This window comes from Coffea arabica, chromosome 4c (genome assembly GCF_036785885.1).
Source record: "Coffea arabica cultivar ET-39 chromosome 4c, Coffea Arabica ET-39 HiFi, whole genome shotgun sequence".
Classification (NCBI taxonomy): Eukaryota; Viridiplantae; Streptophyta; class Magnoliopsida; order Gentianales; family Rubiaceae; genus Coffea; species Coffea arabica.
In genome coordinates, this window is record NC_092316.1 from 10,325,583 (window position 1) to 10,346,632 (window position 21,050).

Here is a 21,050-nt window from a genome sequence, read left to right on the forward strand (position 1 = left end):
AACCCCCCTTGGTTAATACATAAATTTCAACCTTACATAAGGGTATTTTTGACATTTTAGGTGACGCCATTACGAGTGACCATTTCCGTTACTTTGACACTTTAATCCAAACCATGAGGGGGTTATGTATAGCTTTTGAAACCACAGGGGGATTATGTGAAAAAACGCTAAACCACAGGGAGGTAAAGTGGAATTTGCCCATCAATTTTGTATAATTCAGCAATCCAATTCCACTTATTCACGTCTCGTCTTTATAGTAGTAAGGATGTATATATATATATGATGATTTTGGACTGATGTGAAAACACAGAAAATTTTTCAACTCTTGAATTCTGAATCAATTAATAATAAGACAACAACTGGAGCCCGACATCACTACTTTCTGCTGATTTAATCAATTCAATTGCTTTTCGGTAAACTAATCCTTTGACTGCCGGCCATCCAGAAAAAATAAAATAAAATTAAAGTTTTGGATTTGCGGGTTCAGATTTTTTTTTGGTCAAAAATTTGGGGGTTCAGATTAACGTTTTGTGGTCGTAGTTCTATTTCTTTCTTGGTTGTATCTTGGATGAATATACTACTTGATTTTGCATTTTCTACCTCTGAGTATTGATGTTGGACACAATTTTTGTCTATAAATTTTTTTTTTTTTGGATAAAAACATGATTGCAATTTCGTTAACCTTCTAATAAATCCGCCATTAGAAATGGCACAACAAAATCTGAAGGATCTCTCCTCCAAAAGATATGAATTTTACCCAACTGAGCGCTTAGTACTTAAAACCCAAATTGATTAGATGCTAATATTAGCTATTGACTTGAGTAATGAATTGGGAATGCTGCATAAGAATACAAACAAAGAAGATAAAGGAAGGATAATGTGAGTGGTCCTTGAGGCCTGCCATGCATCTCTCATCTCATCAAAAACTCTGTGTCCAATGTAGAAATAATTAGACGAATAAGGAGTTGGGCGGCTAGCTTTCACTACTCCTAAATGGTTCACATTTGATACTCGATCTAAGAATTTTCAATGATCTAAAAACAAAACACCACATCATGATGTTTACCTTTGGCCAATTGCTTGATAAACACGTATACAATAAGAACTTATCTTATTCTTAGCCCTGCTCTTAAATATTAACGACTCCGTATGCTCTAATTAAGCGAGGCAAAATATGCTTCATCATTTCCGTTTGGATTAGCTGCTTTTAGAAGTGTTTTTGAAAAATTTTACCGTACCAGAGTTTTTAGAGTATATTTTGGGATATTTTTAGAAAATATTTTGAAATATTTATGAGTAGTAGAGTTTTTAAAATATTTTTTGAAATATTTTTTAAACATTAAAAAAAATTTAGAATACCTTTTAGAGTACGTTTTAGAGTACTTTTTAAAAAATTTTATAATATTTGAAAAACAGGAGAGCACAGAGTCTTTGATTCAAATGGATGATCATCAACACATTGCAGACATAGTCAAATCGATCATTTTCAGTCTTAACTGGTTGTGATAAGTTAGATTAGGTACTCTGTGCTTTTGCACTTAGTCAAAAGGGCTGGATGTTACATCATTTTGGAATTATTGAATTAGTTTATCAGTAGCATAAAGTGGTGATCCAGAATAATTAGCTGTTGATTCTTTTTAAGATTGAATATTACACAAATATATCTCAATAATTGCTTCACCTACTTCCAAAATATATACACAAAATATATGTAAGACATTTTTATTCTCTTTTTTTTTTTTTTTTGCGCTTTGCCTACTTCCCTCCAGCCCAGTGCAAAAAATTTACTACATATCCGAATTCTTCACACCCATTTCTGATATGTTATCATGCTCATCTAGGTGTCCAGCCAAACTTGATGTGCCTCAAATATACGTCGTTCACTTTTAAAATAAAAACAGCCATATTTTTACAAAAGAAAATTGAAATCATTCAAATCGTGCCAAATTAGTTGTTTTGATTTCTTGTCAAGAGATGTAAAATAAGCTGTCTTTAGATATTGTTCCAAATGTCTAGCAGCCAAAAAGGATGCCACGAACAAAAAGCTTCAGCAATTATCGCAGAACGCAGTCTTCTGCCCTCCATGGAGCTGAATTCCAAACTTCAGCCGCCAAAATTAATGATATATTGCTTCTTGGTTGGATTTGATTATCATGTTGTGATTGTAGTCTTGTCTAGGGCTGCAAACGAGCTGAGTCGAATCGAACTGTGGCCTTATCGAGTCGAGTCTTGACTTAATTTTATTGAACTCGAACTCGAGCTCGAGCTCGAGCTCGACGAGCTGGTAATTTTCAAACTCGAGCTCGAGCTCGACTCGATTCGAGCCAAGTTCAAGCTCGAAAAAAATAAAAAATAATTATCTTATTTTTAAAAAAATAAATAAAATAATATTTTTTCTTAATAAATAATAAAATATTAAGGATATTTATGTAATTTTATTATTAAAAATAAAAAATAAAAAAATAAATATATATATATACTCGAGCTCGCGAGCCGGGCTTAATGTTTTGAGCTCGAGCTCAAACTCGACTCTGGTTCGACCAGCTCGAGCTCGAGTCGAGCTTGAATCGAGCCGCTCGCGAGCGGTTCGATTCGTTTGCACCCCTAGTCTTGTCCCTTGGCAAGTTCAAATTTTCAATTTTCTGACGGCTAACAAGATTGTTTAAATCGATTTTATACAACAGGATTATTTCATAATGTTTTGCTTGCATAATAGAGTGCTGTCGTGTCCCACATCGGTTCTTAGGGATGTGTGAGTTTAGGATTTAAATTTCGCAGGAGGCTCCAAAAGTTTGCCGCTTTTCGATAGAAAAAAAAAAAATCGAGTGCTGTCGTGGCATTACTCTAATCCACCCCATTACAAGTTATAATTACCATTGTACTATTCACGATAACAACTTTGGTGCCGCCTCATTTTCTATACTATAATTTTTTGAAGATGAAATGAAGTAGGATTACTGCATAAACTACGTAGTTGAACCGGAGACTTTCAGTTCAATTGGTTGGTTTGGCTTATAGAGCGAACGAGACTTTGATCTAGTAACTAAAACAATAAAGGTTGAAGTCCCAAGAAAAATGATTCCGGTCTTTGGCATTCGAACGATGTGATTGCCCTCTCAATAGTCCCTTTCCATGGAACAAAATTATAGCGAAGATGAAAGCTTTTCTTTATTTTCTGTACTGTAACGAGAGGAAATTTGCAAAGGCCATAAATACATGAAGTTACTTGTTTTTATTACAAGAAAGAAGCGGCCTGGGGAAAGTGCATGAAGAGTAAGAATCAAGGTTTCGGACATCTGTAACCGCAGTGTGCAATGGACGGTCTCAAATCCGGTCAGAGATTAGACCTTCTATTGCACAGTGCAATTGCAGCCCTTCTCAAGAATCAATCCAACATTTGTATCGAGACAAGAATACAGAATCTGCAGCATTCGGCCATGTGAAGAATTCAAGAAAGTGGAGATGGAATAACAAGAAGAGGAATTTTGCGACGAACTGCAACGCCAGGGCATTCTGTCATATCCAACTCTTTTCCCTGTGCACCATCAGGAAATTGCCAATCAAACTTGCCTACCAAATTTGCCAACACAAGTTCATTACTGGCAACAGCAAAAGCGATTCCAGGACAACCCCTCCTACCAGCACCAAATGGGATTAACTGGAAATCATGCCCTTTGAAATCTATAGACGAATCCATAAATCTCTCTGGCATAAAGTTTACAGGTTCATCCCAATATGCAGGATCTCTACCTATTCCCCAAGCATTGATGATCACCATTGTACCAGCTGCGATATCATATCCCATTATTTTGACATCTTCTCTTGCTTCTCTAGGAACCAGCAACGGAATTGGAGGATGTAAGCGAAGAGTTTCCTTGATCACTGCTTTCAAATAATGCATCTCGGCCAAGTCATCCTCGGATATCTGTTCTTTGCCACCAACAACCCCTCTTATTTCAGTTTGCAATTTCTTTAGGACAATGGGGTGTCTTAAGATCTCTGCCATTGCCCATTCTGCAACTGTAGCCGTGGTATCAGTTCCAGCAGAGAATACATCCTACAGTAAAAAAGATATACACTTAAAATCAATGATTTGTTGATTGTCCGTGAGAATGATCAGAGATGAAGCTTAATGAAGCTTAATGATTTTATATTCAGAAAAAATGATTTTATAGAAGCTTAATGATTTTATACTCAGAAAATGAAGCTTAATGATTTTATATTCACTGCGCAGAGAAAATTGTGCTTACCAATATTATAGCTTTGACGCTGTCCCTGTCCATGGTTACACCTGTTGCGTTATCTTTATAGATTTTCAGCAAAATATCAAGAAAGTCTTCTCTGCTTTCACCATCAATCGTCTCACCACCTGACCCGCAGGAATATTTTTCCACTGCACCATCCAACCTTTCCTGGACCACGCCCTCCAAGAACTCATCTACTTCTCTAGCAACGCGATCCACTCTGGCATCGTAACCATTAACTCGATTAATCCAGCTGAGACAGGGCACAGATTTGACTAAACTTCCTCCGTTCAGTAACTCCAAGAATTCGCCCAACAGCAGCTTGAATTTCTTTCCAGTTTCCCCTCCACCGTATTTCCTCCCAAAAGCCGATCTGCATACAATATCATTAGTCAGCGAAACAAACATTTCGCTCAAATTCACAGGTGTCGAATCCAAAGAAGCGTCTTTAATCTTCTGCATCATAATCGACGTTTCCTCTTCCCTTATATTACGAAACGCCTGAACTTTTTTGTTGCTCAGGAGCTGAAGAACACAAATACTCTTTAACTGTCTCCAATACTCGCCATAGGGTGCTACCGATATATCCTTCATGTTATAGAGAAGTTTATTAGCTGTGCTCGAAAATGGCCTATCAGAGAAAATCAAATCGTGGGTTTTCATGATTAGGCTAGCTCCATCAGCTGATGAAACTACAACCGTTGGAACACTACCAAATTTGAGAAACATGATTGGACCATATTTTTGGGCTAAGGAGTGGAGAGGATAGTGAGGCAGTGAGCTTAGCTGATGAAGATTTCCAATAATCGGAAGTCCTGGTGGCGATGGTGGCTGATTCTTTCTCGAATTTGAAACTAATTTGAAGAGAAACCACAGTAAGATTAAAGGGAAAAGGGAAAAAAAGATTGGATGAAACATATATACATCAAACTTTAGCTCCGATACCAAGCCTGATGAGCTTGCCATTTGCTTTAATCTCCCCTGTATAAATGCTCAGGCTACAAGACTCTGATTTCAGACAAAAATTGGAAAACAAGTACGGACAAGCTTGTGTCAGTTGGCAGGCGTGTGGTATCTATATGGATAGACTTGCAGAAAAATGACAAAAGAGGATGGAAAAATCACTTGGGATTCTCGGTGACATATTTTCTATGCCAACCCAATGTCACCTATAGTATTGTGTCAAGTGTCCTGTTATTATTTACACTTTAATTTTCAAATAATTCAACTTGGTTTGATTTAACACAAGTGTAAATAATAATAGGACACTTTGCGCAATACTGTAGGTGGCATTGGATTGACATAGAAAATATGTCACCGAGGATCTCAAGTGTGAAAAAATAGGGACAAAGCTACAAGGACAAAATTGCACTTTACCCCGTTATAGTTTAGTATTTTTGTATATGATACCCCTATAATTTTAAAAATTATATATAACCCCTCAGAATTTGGATTAAAGTGTCAAAATGATGAAAATGGTCATTCGTAATGAAACCTTTTAAAATGTCAAAATCACCGTTGTTTAAAAATTAAAATGGTTGAAGTTACCAAAATATAAAACATAATATACATAACACACTAACTCCTCATAGTTTTATATTTATCATATAACCCCCTTATGGTTTAGTATTTTGTCATATAATCCCCTTAAGATTTTCAAAATATACAAATAACCCTCTTGTGGTTAATAAATAATTTTCAACTTTATATAGGGGTATTTTGACATTTTATATGAATTCGTTATGACATTTTAATTCAAATCATGAGAAAATTATGTATAACTTTTGAAACTATAGAGGGTTATGTACAAAAATACTAAACCGCAAGGAATAAAATGTAATTGCCCGAAAAATAAGGAAAAATCGAAACCTCTTACAACATGAGAACATATGAGAACAACAAGGACTGTTTTTTTTTTTTTTTTTTTTACTACATGCATCGAACTAAAGAATTTCAAACAAAACTACAACTTAAAATTTATAACTCTGGGATAGTAAGAAAAAAGGGAGAGAAGCTAAAACAATTTCACCTGAGTTTTTTATATTTTTATATCTTGATTAGCTGTTTGTTTTATTGAATCTTGCTCGATTCCCTTCACAAATGAAAAATATGATTAAACAACAACTGCATTATAATCAAAATAATAGTACAACCCAATACTAAAGAATGGAAATTAACATACAAAATGAATCCATATGTCCATAATCCAAAATGAATTTGGCAAATAGATGGAACAAAAATAAAATTATAGGGTAAGAAAGAGGAAAATAATTAATTCTTCCGCATTTTAGCTTCAGGAACATTAATTTGGCGACGGAAAAACAAAGGGAAACCAATAAAACAATACTAACGGGTTTGTTTGGATTGCTTCATATTTTCCCAATTTTATTTGCTTATATCATCTTTACAATTTCCAATACACCTTTTTATCTTCCCAATATCTTTTTATCTCACATACATCACATCACAGAAAGTGCTACAGTAAAAATATCTCAAATAATCCCAAATAACTTACAATCCAAACACTATTGGTCCAAAAAGTAAACACCACGGATCGTAAGCCCCGTTCTGTTAGCCTCAATGGACCAAGTGAATAACTGTTTTTCGGCCAAGGCACTTCTGGACAAGAGTGACAGGGCTCCACACGCGTCTCAGCCCATCACATTAATGTGATTGACTCCCAAGTGCAAGAAGTTTGCTTGTTTCCAAGCCTCTATCTCTACAGTAAATGGCCCGGGGACTTTCCAGGGCTTGGCCCCACATAGGTGATAACCTTGACCCGGTCACTTCGTCCGCGGTGCAACGCTTCGATGGACTTCAAAGCATAAATTAAACATGGGCATACTTCTTAAGAATTCACGATGTGGGCGGAGTTAATTTCTACTCTTTAGCTATTGAGCTAGACCCCTAGGCAAAACCTTAAAGTAGAGAAGTAAAAGAGTATGCTGCAACTTATTCTCAGTCAATTATTCTGGCAGAAATTCAAAGCATTGAGGATGCTGCAACTATGCTAAGGAGGAGCAAAGTTTAGGTACTTTCAGAATGCGTTATTATCACTTTATCTCTTTAAATTATATTAATACAATCACTTATTAATAGTATGAGAACTTCCACTAGAAATAAGATCACAAAAATAAAAAAGAAAGCATACGAATACAAAGCCATTAACAAAGATATGGAGTGGCAATCGCATGTAGAGGATGTTTTCTGTGAACTGTGATACCGGATGCTTCAGTCATGTCCAGATCCTCTGGCTTCATTCCATCAGGCAATGCAAAATTAAATTTGTTGACCAATTTTGCCAATGCAAGTTCATTTACGGATATGGCGAAGTTGATTCCCGGGCAAACCCTTCGTCCAGAACCAAAAGGAATTAACTCAAAGTTAAGGCCTCGAAAATCTATTTTGGAATTCAAAAACCTCTCAGGTTGAAATTCCTCAGGGTTCTCCCACAGAATGGGGTCTCTTGCAATTGCACTAGCATTCACCAACACTAGTGTGCCTGCTGGTATATCACACCCCATTATTTTGATGTCTCGAGTTGATTCTCGAGGAACCAGTAATGGAGCAGGAACATGACATCGTAGAGTTTCTTTAATCACTGCTTTTAAGTATCTCATCTTCTCCAAATCATCTTGAGTTATTTCTGGTTTTCCCTGGGTCACTTCTCTTACCTCGGCCTGCAATTTCTGCAGGGTTATAGGTTTCTTTAGCAGTTCTGACATTGCCCATTCCATAACCGAATGTGTTGTGTCAGTTCCACCGCCAAACACGTCCTGCATGACGGAATGAAAGAAAGTGTTGCTTTAGAACATGCATAGATGCTTTTTTTTTTTTTTTTTTTTTTTTTATCTAAATTTCCAATTTCAAAAAAAAAAATTGGCAATATTCATACTATCGCAATAAGCGTTTAATTTCCACGTACAAGACGAAATATTATGTTGCTTTTCCCTCTAAAATGTTGATTATTATTGCTCTTTTTTCCTCCAAAATCTGCAGTTCTGGTATGCAATCTAATTTTAGAAACTCAATCCTGAAGTGCAAAAGCTGAAGATTTACGTAGTAGAGTTGAACTTGTCAAAAGATTAATAGGGTTAGCTACATGTAAATTTAAAAGTTACCATGTTATACATTTATTTCAGTCTGAAGTTTGATGCATGTCAAGTTTTTTGCATCACTGGACAGATAACAAAACCTTAAACCTTATCGTTTTGGAAACATTAAATGGTCTCAAGTTTAAGTGCATAAAGTTCGGTTAACCCAAGCAACCATTGAGGTGTTTTTTACAAGAGAAGGTATTCAAATGCAAGGGATGAATTTTTCTTTTAATCTGATAACAAGGGAAGATATTCAAATATAAGGGACGAAAATGAGTGTGATTACATACATTCATAGTAATTTTGATATAAATTAAATATACTAAAGAGTGTATATATTCAGAGTTGTGTGGTAATTTTAGAAATTTTATAGTGAGTCAACCCTTTTTGTATGTTTATTTAATATCATACCTCTTGTTTGGTATGCCGCAGTAATGTCCAAAATAAAAAGGTCTTCTACCCAAAATGGCAGGGATAAATATCTATCATTATTCATTCTTCATTATTTAGTGTGATCAATATTTAGATGTCAGAATAGAATACAATTAATACATATTTGACTTAATTATCCTCGGTATTTTTATGACTTTTATTTTTTGTTCTAGTATGTTAATCTTTTGTTTACATGGAATTTGCACATTTTTTGCTTTCAGAATCTTTTGTTTACATGGAATTTCTACCGCGTAATCTTTTGTTTTCATTTTTTATATGATATGCAAAAAAAAAATTCCATACAATTGTTGGACAGAATCAGGTCAAACCTAATGAACCAAAAAAGAAAATATGTCGAATTCAGGTCACCCATGGGTTGACCTATTAACCTGTTTATGAATTAAAAATAATTTAATAAATATAAAAATATTTTATCTAACTAAACTAAGTTATTCTTTTTTTCCAAAGGCATTAACCACTTAATCCTAAATGAATTTGTTAAACTTGTGTGAAGTTGGAATCATTATGTTTGGACAAATGATGTATTACATTATTTTCTAATTTTATAATGTCTTAATTTATTTTAGATCTGGTTTGAGATAAAAACACTTTTACGGTATTTTAATTTATTTCAGATTGGGTTTGAAATTGTTTTTCGAGATTTTTATTACTTCATTATGCAATTAGTCTTGTGTGAAATTAGTTCTGTTAAAAACTACAATGGTAAATTAGTAAATTGAAATTATGTTTTGGGTCATTCAGGTGATCCGCCAACCAAAAAATTTCGGATTCAGGTCAAATATTCTAACCCGTTGTGAGTTGATGGATCGTGTTTGGGTCAGTTGATTGTCTATCGTACATGGGTCTCAACCCGACCCGTCAACCCATATCTGACCCGATTGCCATTCACAAGATTTTATGTTAAAGCAAGAAAAAAAATTAAAAAAAGAGTCAAACTCAAACATAAACCGATCAAACCGGACAAACCTGGTAAAACTCCAACTGTTGAACAGGCTAGCCACTAGAAATTTTTTCCCTTTATATAATTGGTATTATTCAAATTTTCTAATTATATCTAAAATGAGAAAACATTTAATTGAATTAGTGGTTGAACCATGAAGGCATGAACAAAAAGCTCATCCGGTTCATTCAACCATCCGAGTTTAATAATATTGAATTCAGTAAACCTTACAAACCAAATAGATTTTGATCTTGCACATCGGTGTAAAGGAGGAGGATGCCATTTAATAAGTTGTCATGTCCAAGTCAACTAAACTAAAAACATTTGTATGACAGTACCAAACAAAATCCAAAGTTTCCAGCCCAGTGCAAGTCACTACCTTCAAAACTAGTACTAGATGATTTATTACTAATAAACATAATTCTTTTCAGAGTTGAAACTAATTATAAATTCTCATAGTGCGGTGCAATTAAAGAGATGGAGAGAGATCTAATTTACCAGGATGATGGCTTTCATATCATCACGGCCAAAAGCGAAGCCGATAGTTCTTTCCTTATTAACCTCGATCAGAATGTCCACAAAGTCTAGGCATCTTGCCTCAACGGAATGGTCACTTTCAGCCTCACCTTTCCTCTTATTTATGTGCTCTTCTATCACACCCTCAAGAAATTCATCAATCAGCTTAACAAATTTCTCCACTTTCAAGTCCAAACCATTGAAACGATTAACCCATGAAAGCCAAGGTATGTAGTCTCCTACATCAAAAACACCCATTAACTCAACAAAAACCCTCAAATTTTCCATAATTTTCCTCCCTTTTTCTTCCTCACTATACTTCCTCCCCAGGGCAACCCTACAAATTATATCATTTGTGAGAGTTACAAATATTTCAGTTAAGTTTACAGGTGAAGAAGAACACATCTGGCTGATCTTTTGGATCATGAGTGAAGTCTCTTCTTCTCTAACATGCTGATATGACTGAACCCTTTTGTTACTCAAAAGATGCAGCACACAAATGCTTTTGGCTTGTCTCCAATAGTCACCATACGGTGTAAATACTACGTCCTTACTTCCGTAGAATAGTCTGTCTTTAACGCTCGATTTAGGCCTGTTTGAAAAAACCAGATCATGGGTTTTCATGATCTGGCTAGCTGCATCAGCGGAAGAGGCTACCAGCACTGGCTTGCTTCCAAAATGAAGTAGCATGAGTGGGCCATATTTTCTTGACAATGATTGGAGGGATCTGTGCGGAAGCAAGCCAAGCTGGTGAATATTTCCAATTATTGGGAGCTTTGGTGGAGATGGTGGCAGCTTTTTTTGGGGTTTAGAAGCAGCATAGAACCATTTCAAAAGGGCTAGAGGGAATACAACTGAGCAAACTGAGAAAAATAAAAGATCAAAAGAGAACGCCATGGTGTATATGATCTTATGTTTGCCTATTAATGGGCTACTCTTCTTATATAAGATTACAGACTGCTTTTAGAATTGAAATCCCAATAATACACCTGACAACATTAGGACCAGAAATGTACATTTAATTATTTAGTACGAGGGATGATTTAAGCCCGAGCATATTATATGTGGGAGGAATGAATTAAATAATATAAATAAAAGTAGTGTAAGTGGGAGATTTTAAATTCAAAATCTTTCACCTATATTTAAAGATAAAAAAGAAACGAGCCACGCGTTACACAGGACAAAATTAATTGATTGGTCTCTGATTTATCTTTTGGAGCTATGGTATTTTTGTCTGATTTATATTATTGGTCTCTGATTTATCTCTTTGTTGGTTGTGGGCCAGCATATTTGTGGGCCAAATCACACAAAAACAAACACGTAGGTTTTCATTCTTAAAAGGAGTAAAAAAGCTTCAGCCACAAGACTGGAAAACCGAGAAAAAATATAAGGAGCAGCCACAAGGAGACTTTCCTTCTTGTGAGAAGATTTCCAGCCGCATAATTCAAGATGGAGACAAAGAGGGAGAAAGAGTGAGAGCTAGACAGAGAAAGTTCTTTGCAACTTTGAAACCTCAATTGAAATGTGATTTGAAATTCAATTGAGATGAAATTTTATTCATGCGATTCTCTCGTCGAACTCTATTCATCTTTGATAGTTATAATTTTAGGGGTGATTTTATAGTAATTTCCCTTGGTTGATATTGGTAATATTATTGTCATTCGAATATTTTCAGGTAGATCTGTGTATTTCTATTATTGTGATAGTAGAGATTTTTGACTGAACTAGATCTCGTGATTTTTTTCAATTTGAATTTTTAACGTAAAAATATTAGTGTCCTGTGCCTTTTATTTTTCCTATATTTTATTATCACTGTTGGCATTATTAGTTGGTGATTTGATTTATTCCTATTTTAACTAGTACTTGAAAAAAGAGAAATTTGTCTTGAGCCAATTCTGATATTATGTGAGTGTATCGGTACTCCTTTCCCAACGCTCTTGGACCTATGGTATTGGAATCATGGAGAAAACTCCTTCGTGAAAAAATAACCATTCACATTTTGCAAAATTTGATTCCAAGAAATAGGAAAAAGACGTTTAGCATAGCATATCCTTTTCTCCTTGGATGAAGAAAGCCGGAACATCGAATATTCCCTTTCGGCCATTGTCCACAGCCGGCAGTTGATTCTCCTTGTTGCCACGCACGTCTTGTCAAATTATGTAACAAAATTTCAACGGTTAGGTACAAAAATAGGTAACTCCGTCTAGGTTGCCACAATCAATTATAGCTATCATTTTGTGTCTTTGAAGAAAATTTGACATGCAATTTTCGTATTTTCAAGTTTGAACTAATGTTTGCCAATCCTAAGACTTATAAGTCTTGGAAAGTTGAGAGGTTAAGGATTCAACCCTTGCCTCCTGCTAAACTTGCCATTTAATTGTAACTATCACCTTCGGGTGGCGTTTTTCAACGGTTTCCCGTCGATTCCCCCTCCCCTTAAACTAAATTAGAGTAGGTTATACGATTGTTATTGTTGCGACAAAAAAAAAAAAGTTTGAACTAATGTTTAATAGTATACATGCACCATATGCTTGTGACTTTTGAGTTTGGATTTTCTTTCGGAATTTTGAGGAACTAATATTTGGAAATTTTATTAATTAACTTTTTCTACCAAGGCACGATATTCTTCAACTCTAGGAATATTCGAATATAAAGTATTACCTCGTTTGACAAAAAAAAAAAAAAAAAAAAGAGTGTAGAGTATTACCTCATGAAATGTATTACCATGAGCTGATTAAGCTGTAATTGGTTTATGTTCATAATACTGGCTTCTGTAGGTGAGTGTGATGGGACCATCACAGATCTAACCACGTGATTTGAAGATTATGAGTTTTATCTACAGTAAATTTGACAATTGTTACGCCTTTCAAAAACTAATGATTAGTCTAACTCATTGGATAACCAAAATATTTTGCTTTACTTGGTTTTATTTGTTATACAATAAAATTTCTGCTCCAAAACGCTATATATAGCATTTGAAGCTATGCTAAGATGGAATAGCCCCATGGCACTCTCTCTGCACTCGTAATATCATAGAGTAATCGAATCATCAAGCCATTCATAGTTTTGCATAATAGCCCTCAAGAAACAGGAAAAAAAAAGGTTTTGCTGATAAAAGTAGTTCCTTGACGCAATTATGCACTGCAACATCTTATCAAATGAAAGAAGTACAGTTTTCCAAAATCAATCATAGGGAATTTGAACTGTTATTCCTTCGAAACGAGGGATTTAATTACAATTTTCTGTTGTTACAAATTTTCAACTGTTAGATACAGAAAGCATCCTCCTCTCTGATGTTCCCAAATTGATGCAAATTCTACATCCAACTCAGAGATATCCTGCAGCTGAACTGTTGGATAGGCATAATAAGAGATAACTCAGTATACAAACCTTTTTTAATTATTGATCAGTAGCTTAAATACAGTTTGCCAACACTAGATATATGCTGTCTGGTTATTTGGAGAATAGATCAGTATAAGAATAGATCAGTATAAGGTCCACATTTATACTTGAAAAGATAGGTAAAGAAGGCCTCTAACTTGTATACCAGTTTTGCCAATGCAAGCTTGTTGACAGCCACAACAAAGGTAGTACCAGGGCAACCCCTGCGTCCAGCACCAAATGGAATTAACTCAGAGTTAAAACCTCTCTGGCTGAAATTCTGCAGGCTGATTCCAAGCAATGGATCTCGTGCAATTGCCCAAGCATTTACCATTACTGCTGCACCTGCTGGTATATCATACCCCATTATCCAAACGTGTTTAGTTGATTCTCGACGAACGAAATAATGAGATTGAAGTATGAAGTCGTAAAGTCTCCTTGAACACTGCTTTCAAGTACTCCATTTCGTCTAAATCATCTTCACTGATTTCTGATTTTCCTTCAGTTATTTGTCTTAGCTCAGTTTGCAATTTCTCCAGGATTTTGGGGTGCCTCAGAAGTTCAGTCATTGGCCACTCCATATTGCATCAGTCCTGCACCAAACACGTCCTAATCATGGGATTTGAAAAAGAAAAAGGAACTGCTGTTTTATTGAAAAAAATGACATTCAAAGTTGAAGAAAATGACATTCAAACACATCTTTTCTATTTCAAAGTTGACGTGGATTTATATGATTGTTTATCTGAAAGTTAACGTTGAATTGTATACCATAACAAAACAAAACTAATAGGGTAGCATAATAATTTGTTCTCTTTTTTTGATACTCTGTGATTGATTTTATCTCCTACCCTGCAATTAAAAAAAATCTAAGAAGTGTGTTAGATCACCTCTTTAGTTTAGATGAGCTCGTCTTCCATCTAACTCCTTATACAACCCATTTAGATTCCCCCTCTCTCCTAGAATAGGGTAGTATAAATGTAGCTAATTGACAGAAAAAAATTCTAATTACGCAAAACAAAATGTTGAACTCCAGGTACAAGTAGAATATAATTTTAGTCTTCTACAAAATACTGTTTATTACTAAAGCTCTGTATGGATTAGATATTTTTAGACCTGATTTTCATAAATTTTACTATAACAGTATATATGAAAAAATTGTTACTATAGTTTTTTATTGGAGTGTTTTTAGAATTTTAAATATTATTGTTGGGATATTTTTAAAAATAAAAATCCCCCCTACCTCCACCCCTGCCCTCCTCCTCTCTTCTCTCTCACTCTTTCTCCCTTTCCTTCCTCCCGTCTCCCTTAACTTCTTCAAAATTAGGAAATGGAAGAAAGCCAAATTTTATTTTTCTTTTTTTAAGTGCTATAATTGGCTATTTGCCTAATCTTGAAGAAGCATAGGAAGAGTAAGACCAAGATAAGGAGAAGACACAATGAAAAATCCAAAATGAACAAATTAGCAATGAAAATGCAAAGGTCCTTGATTAGCCTCTTGAGGTTATGGTTGTGTTTAAATAACAAATCCATGCGTGTGGCTTGACTCTTGAATATTTCAAACACATATTAATGTACAAAAGTAATTTTTTTTTTTTTAGGAGAAACAAAAGAGTAAGTTGTCTTTGTCAATAATAAATCTTGAAGATTACCATCGGAATTGAACCCAATTAAAGTTTTACTTACACATATATACTCCTTGTTCAAATTATGTTTGGTTCAATAATGGAATTACTTCATACACGTGAACGCAGTAGTATAAATATGTAGTCATCGATTAACAATGGATATTACTTAAAGGTTACTATATGTGATAGTGGATAATAAGAATTGATCGTGAAGGAGGTTTAATCTTGAAAGGTCAAAAGCTCAAAACTCCAAGTTGATTGACTATTTCAAATTTTCAATTGCATCTTTGCATATCCATGCAGGCCAAATCTTTTTTTTTCTGCAATTAGAGGTAGAATATCATTCGACCATTATCAATCATCATCAGCAGACAACATTCTGATAAGCATTGCTTTGTTAATTGTGCTACCACAACTGAGGACAATGCTAATTGGTGTATACAGTCAATGTTTCATGCCTCATCAATAAAACTAGTTACCCCCGGGCGGGGGGGGGGGGGGGAGGAGGTGGCAGCAAAAAGCAGAAATTTGTTGTGGTACGTAAGATAAGGGATAAATTAATACACCAAACATCAATATTAGATATCCACTGGATGGATCTTTACTGAATAAATCAGTATAAGGTCCATATTTATACTGGAAAGGATAGGTAAAGAGGGTGTCTAACCAGAATGTGGAATAGCTACCGCAAATAGAGGATTTTTTCTATGGATAGTGATACCAGTGGATTCAGACATGTCCAAATCCTTTGGTTCAACTCCATCAGGCAATGCAAAATCAAACTTGTGTACCAATTTTGCTAATGCAAGCTCGTTGACAGCCACAGCAAAGGTAGTACCCGGGCAACCCCTTCTTCCAGCTCCAAATGGAATTAACTCAAAGTTAAAACCTCGAAAATCGATTGTACTGTTCAAGAACCTCTCTGGCTGAAATTCTTCAGGCTGATTCCAAAGCGATGGATCTCGTGCAATCGCCCAAGCGTTCACCATTACTCGTGTCCCTGCCGGTATATCATACCCCATAAGTTTAACGTGTTGTGTTGATTCTCGAGGAACGAGTAGTGGGACTGGCGTATGAAGTCGTAAAGTCTCCTTGATCACTGCTTTTAAGTAGTCCATTTTGTCTAGATCATCCTCAGTGATTTCTGGTTTTCCTTGAGCTACTTGTCTCACCTCAGTCTGCAATTTCTCCAAGATTTTTGGGTGCCTCAAGAGTTCGGTCATTGCCCAATTCATAACTGTGTGTGTTGTATCAGTCCCAGCAGCGAACATGTCCTAATCATAGAAAGTGAAGAAGAAAAACAGATGTTGTTTAATTGAAAAAGAAAATCTCATTGAAAGTTGAGAAACTAATATGAGGAAAACATTTGTAAGAAGTTTAGCTCATCAATGGTGAACATCATTAAATACAGATAAAACAGTTTGGTTTGGCATTGTATCAATTGATGTGTTAAAGCTGAAGTATGTAATATTCCTCAGCCTGCTAATATACAAATAAGTGGTGCATACAACATACTGCATACTGAATTTTAGTTGTATACACAGTTCATCAAATAGTATAATTTTGTTCTACCTTCGAACAAGCTAAAAACCTTCATGGTTGAAATTTCTGTAGGAAAAGCTCTACTTGTTAATGCCTATGATCCTTTATCCAAATGTACTTATCCGTGGAATGAATTACTATGAAAAACCGTCCAACATGCAAACCAGTAGAGAGGAAAGTAATTCATTGAAAATTCTTTAGCAGACCCCATCTGCTTGACAATAAATTTACACTTATTTTCAAAAGTGTGTTCAACTACATATTATTGTTATTGTACCGGCTTCTAACATGTATGTGTGAGATAGAAAATAATTGGAGAACGTATTTTCAAGATTAAATTTGTGAAAACCATCGCCATCCAAACTAACCTTTATTCATTTTAAAAACTAGACACAAATTACACTTTGACTCCCCATGGTTTAGTACTTTTTATATAACTCCCCTATAATTTCGAAAACTATACATAACCCCCCTCATGATTTGGACTAAAATATCAAAGTGATGGATTTTGTAATCCATAATGGAATCAACTAAAATATAAAAAATACTCCAATGTAAAGTTAAAAATTATTTATTAACCACATGAGGGTTATGCATATATTTTGACATCTATAAGGGAGTTATATGGTAAAGCACAAAAGTATAATGGGGTTATATAATAAAATATAAAATTATATGGGATTAAAGTATCATGCATATTATGTTTCTATATTTTGATCATTTCAACCATTTTAGTTTTTAAATGAGGCTAATTTTAATATTTTCATAGGTACCGTTATGAATGATAATTTCTTTCACTTTGACACTTTTATCAAAACTATAAAAGAGTTATATATAGCTTTTAAAACTATAGGGAATTATGTGAAAAATAACTATACCAGATAGGGGCAAACTGTATTTTGTCCAAAAACTAGTTTGAATAATTGGTGCTCATTAAGAGGGGGTTCAAGTATTAGTTCTTTTTAAAAAAGTGTAGTTAATTTGAAAAAGTGTCTAAATGCAAAAATATGCAATAATTGTGATTGTGTAAATTCACATGATAAATTATTTGTAATTTAAATGTATTAAATCAATACTCACTGGACAACCATTAGAAAAATCTTTAAAATTTAATGCAAATTGAATAATAAAATGAAGGTATTCCAAGTTTAGATCAGCTATACACAAAAAGATTTTCAGGAAAAGAGAGATGGCATTAAGCCAGTACGGTAGGATAGCCTAATGAGTTTATGGTTGGAGTACCTATATACAAGATTTCTTACCAAAATGATTGCTTTGAGACTGTCAAGTTCGAGTGTAAAGCCTGTCGACTTTTCCCCCTGAATTTCAAGCAAGATATCCACCAAATCTGAGCCTTTTCCCTCTATAATATCATCAGTGTTTGCCTTTCCATTTTTCCTATCTTTGTGCTCCTTGATGACACCCTCCAGAAATTCATCAAGTTGCTTAACAACTTTTTCCACTTTAGCATCCAAATCATTAAGACGTCTCACCCATCCAAGCCATGGAACAAAATCCCCTATATCAATAGTACCTAACAACTCAGCAAATTCCTTCATGATTTGCATACTTTTGCTTCCATCTTCCCTATCACTGTACTTCCTCCCCAAGGCCACCCTACAAATCACATCATTTGTCAGTGTCATAAGAAGATCACTCAAGTTTATGGCCGATAAAGGCGGCGAAGAAGCCGAAAAACTTCTAATCTTTTCAACCATAAGTGAAGTCTCTTCCTCTCGTACAAATCGAAATGATTGAACCCGCTTATGACTTAGAAGCTGGAGCACACAAATACTTCTCACTTGCCTCCAATACTCACCGTAAGGTGAGGCTGCGATATCCTTGCTGCCATATAGAAGCCTATCACTCATGCTTGTTTTAGGCCTGTTAGCAAAGACTAAATCATGGGTTCTCATGATTTCACAAGCTGCATCAGCTGAAGAGGCAATAACCACCGGCTTGCTGCCAAAATGAACCAGCATGAGGGAACCATATTTTCTTGATAATGATTGAAGTTTGCGGTGAGGATATAGCCCGAGTTGGAAAAGATTTCCAACAACTGGAAACTTTGATGGAGAAGGTGGCAGCCTTTGTTGGGGTTTAGAAGAAGCATAGAACCATATAAAAAGGGTTAGAAGTAGCAAAGCCACGGGAAGAAGAGAGGAAAATGTAAGATCCAGAATCAACGCCATTACATGCTTCTCGAAAATTGGAGAAAGGGCCAAATCAAGAAAGCAGAAATTTGTTGTTGCTGCTACAATTGGCTATATATATGCCTACTTGATTAAGTTGAAAAGGATCACCAGAATTCTGCTTCTGTTCTGATGATCCTTGAAATTTCAGTTTGTGACGGTTGCAAATGCTTCCTCAGTAAATGAATCAATGCCACACATTGGAAACAATATCTATAGCGCCTGGCCCATTTTTTGACTTTAGTGGCTGTAGTGGAAGAACAAATTTTGGATGATAAGTCCTACTCGTAAGCAAATTCCAAAAATTGGATTGGACTTATATTCGCACAATCATACATGTTGAAATTGATTAAGCACTTGGAATTTGAGCTATTGGTTTAGACATTTTACATCTAAAGATTATATGACGTGTCACTTTGCTAGCATAATTTACTCTTTCACAAAAAGTTTTGGGGAAAAAAAAGGATCTCGTGCAATCTTAAAATTCCCATTCAATCTCCAAAATCATGTCAACAGAAATCTCACAGTGATTAAAGCTAATACTAAACAGAAATCTTTGTTCGGAAGTTAACAAAGACTTTGGGGGATGTAACTTTAGTATGCTAATGCGAAATATACTATGAATGAATATGATTACCAACATAGCTTCTGGACTCCAGAAGAAGCATAGGATATTTGAAGAGGTCAGGGAAGATTAAAACCAAACGAAGAATTGAAGAGAGCAAATTAAAATATCCAAAACTAATGGGATTTTGCTATTTGCAATTAATTTTACACGATTTTTTTTTACGACGATTCTTCAGTGCCATTGATTTGAAAGATCAGCAATAAAACTGAAAAGGTCGTTGATAGGCTTTTAGATTGTGGTTGTGAATAATTTGGACGAGAAGCCCTTAAGTGTGGGCTCACTCTTGACTCCGCCAAAAGTTTCGTTCCATATGTCTTTCGGAAATTGCAAAGGTTATATTATTGATTTGCTTTCATCCAAATCCACACACCTAGCATCATTTATGATCTTGAAATTAGCAGCAAAAATAACAAAAAAAAAGGAAAGGCTTATGTCCCTCTCCAATATTAATAATATCAGGGTCACTGCAAAGCTTAACTAACACTCAGAAATCTCTCTGGCTGAAATTCCTCTGGCTTCTCCCAAAGCAAAGGGTCTCTTCCAATTGCCCATGCATTGACGATTGCTCATGTTCGAATCGGTATATCATACCCCATTACTTTGACGTCTCGAGTTGATTCTCAAGGAACTAGTGATGGAACTGGGGAATGAAGCCGCAGAATTTCCTTAATCACTAGCTTAAGATACTGCATTTTGTCAAAATCATCCTCAGTTATCTCTGATTTTCCTTGGCCTACAGCTCTGACCTCATTTTGCAATTTCTCCATGACCTTGGGGTGTCTTAGAGGCTCTACCATCACCCATTCCATGACTGTGTGAGTGGTATCAGTTCCAGCAGCAAAAATGGCCTAATCATGCAAAGTGGAAGCCAACAGTGAGTAAGTTGGTGTAAAGTGCAGTTTTATTGATTATATGCCCTAATTAGTGTTGGAATAGTTTGTGAATAAAATAGAAATTAAACTTGTTAAAACAAAGAATTTGGTTAACTTAAGGGTCTGTCGGAAGTCAAAAGTTTCTAAAATATTTTTGGCATTTTCCATTGAAGGGGTTTAATGGTACCTTTCAATGTCCATGAATGTCCATCAACATGTAAAATAGTGGCTAAATACCTTATGACCTTGGGATTGTGTTTTTACTACAAAAATAACAAGTCTCTATCACATAAATTAACTAGAATTTTGATCCTTTTTTTATAAGAAAAATTTTAACATGTGCTATCAAGTTTCTCCGAAATCTTTTTGTATCCTAAAGTTAGTTTGGCATAACCGTATAACAAATACTATGTATAGTAGAGGCATATAATACCTTAAAAAATAGTGTTAAACACGCCTCATGAAAGGCTCTAATCTCTGAATTATATTCTATTTATGAATTAAGAAAATGAACTAGAAGTTTTTATTCTTTTTGTAGATAATTGCACAAAAACAGGCTC

General features: G+C 35.0%; 3 protein-coding genes and 1 long non-coding RNA gene across 4 annotated transcripts; all 4 read right to left on the reverse strand.

The window, feature by feature from the left end:
* Nucleotides 1-3,143: 3,143 nt before the first annotated feature.
* On the reverse strand, nucleotides 3,144-5,301 carry LOC113738743 (cytochrome P450 736A117-like). Its single transcript, XM_027265999.2, has 2 exons — nucleotides 4,251-5,301; nucleotides 3,144-4,057 (listed from the first exon to the last, which is right to left on the reverse strand). Exons 1-2 carry the CDS (start codon nucleotides 5,208-5,210, stop codon nucleotides 3,449-3,451), a joined length of 1,569 nt encoding a protein of 522 aa, XP_027121800.2. The 5' UTR covers nucleotides 5,211-5,301; the 3' UTR covers nucleotides 3,144-3,448.
* A 1,969-nt stretch (nucleotides 5,302-7,270) lies between these two features.
* On the reverse strand, nucleotides 7,271-11,193 carry LOC113740345 (norfluorocurarine oxidase-like). Its single transcript, XM_027267948.2, has 2 exons — nucleotides 10,233-11,193; nucleotides 7,271-8,020 (listed from the first exon to the last, which is right to left on the reverse strand). The coding sequence occupies exons 1-2, from the start codon at nucleotides 11,145-11,147 to the stop codon at nucleotides 7,409-7,411; spliced, it is 1,527 nt and encodes a 508-aa protein (XP_027123749.2). The 5' UTR covers nucleotides 11,148-11,193; the 3' UTR covers nucleotides 7,271-7,408.
* A 2,216-nt stretch (nucleotides 11,194-13,409) lies between these two features.
* On the reverse strand, nucleotides 13,410-14,218 carry LOC113739531 (uncharacterized). The gene is made up of 2 exons (XR_011812727.1): nucleotides 13,798-14,218; nucleotides 13,410-13,599 (listed from the first exon to the last, which is right to left on the reverse strand). It is a non-coding gene; the product is annotated as an uncharacterized lncRNA (long non-coding RNA).
* A 1,557-nt stretch (nucleotides 14,219-15,775) lies between these two features.
* On the reverse strand, nucleotides 15,776-19,104 carry LOC113739402 (norfluorocurarine oxidase-like). Its single transcript, XM_027266611.2, has 2 exons — nucleotides 18,061-19,104; nucleotides 15,776-16,530 (listed from the first exon to the last, which is right to left on the reverse strand). Exons 1-2 carry the CDS (start codon nucleotides 18,988-18,990, stop codon nucleotides 15,919-15,921), a joined length of 1,542 nt encoding a protein of 513 aa, XP_027122412.1. The 5' UTR covers nucleotides 18,991-19,104; the 3' UTR covers nucleotides 15,776-15,918.
* Between the last annotated feature and the right edge of the window lie 1,946 nt (nucleotides 19,105-21,050).

Excerpts from the sequence above, each read along its gene's own strand:
- LOC113738743 (XM_027265999.2), bottom strand. The coding sequence starts at position 5,210 with ATGGCAAGCTCATCAGGCTTGGTATCGGAGCTAAAGTTTGATGTATAT. Across the intron at positions 4,058-4,250 it reads GCGTCAAAGCTATAATATTG|GATGTATTCTCTGCTGGAAC; the intron begins GTAAGCACAATT and ends TTTTTACTGTAG.
- LOC113740345 (XM_027267948.2), bottom strand. The coding sequence starts at position 11,147 with ATGGCGTTCTCTTTTGATCTTTTATTTTTCTCAGTTTGCTCAGTTGTA. Across the intron at positions 8,021-10,232 it reads ATATGAAAGCCATCATCCTG|GACGTGTTTGGCGGTGGAAC; the intron begins GTAAATTAGATC and ends TCCGTCATGCAG.
- LOC113739402 (XM_027266611.2), bottom strand. The coding sequence starts at position 18,990 with ATGGCGTTGATTCTGGATCTTACATTTTCCTCTCTTCTTCCCGTGGCT. Across the intron at positions 16,531-18,060 it reads GTCTCAAAGCAATCATTTTG|GACATGTTCGCTGCTGGGAC; the intron begins GTAAGAAATCTT and ends TTCTATGATTAG.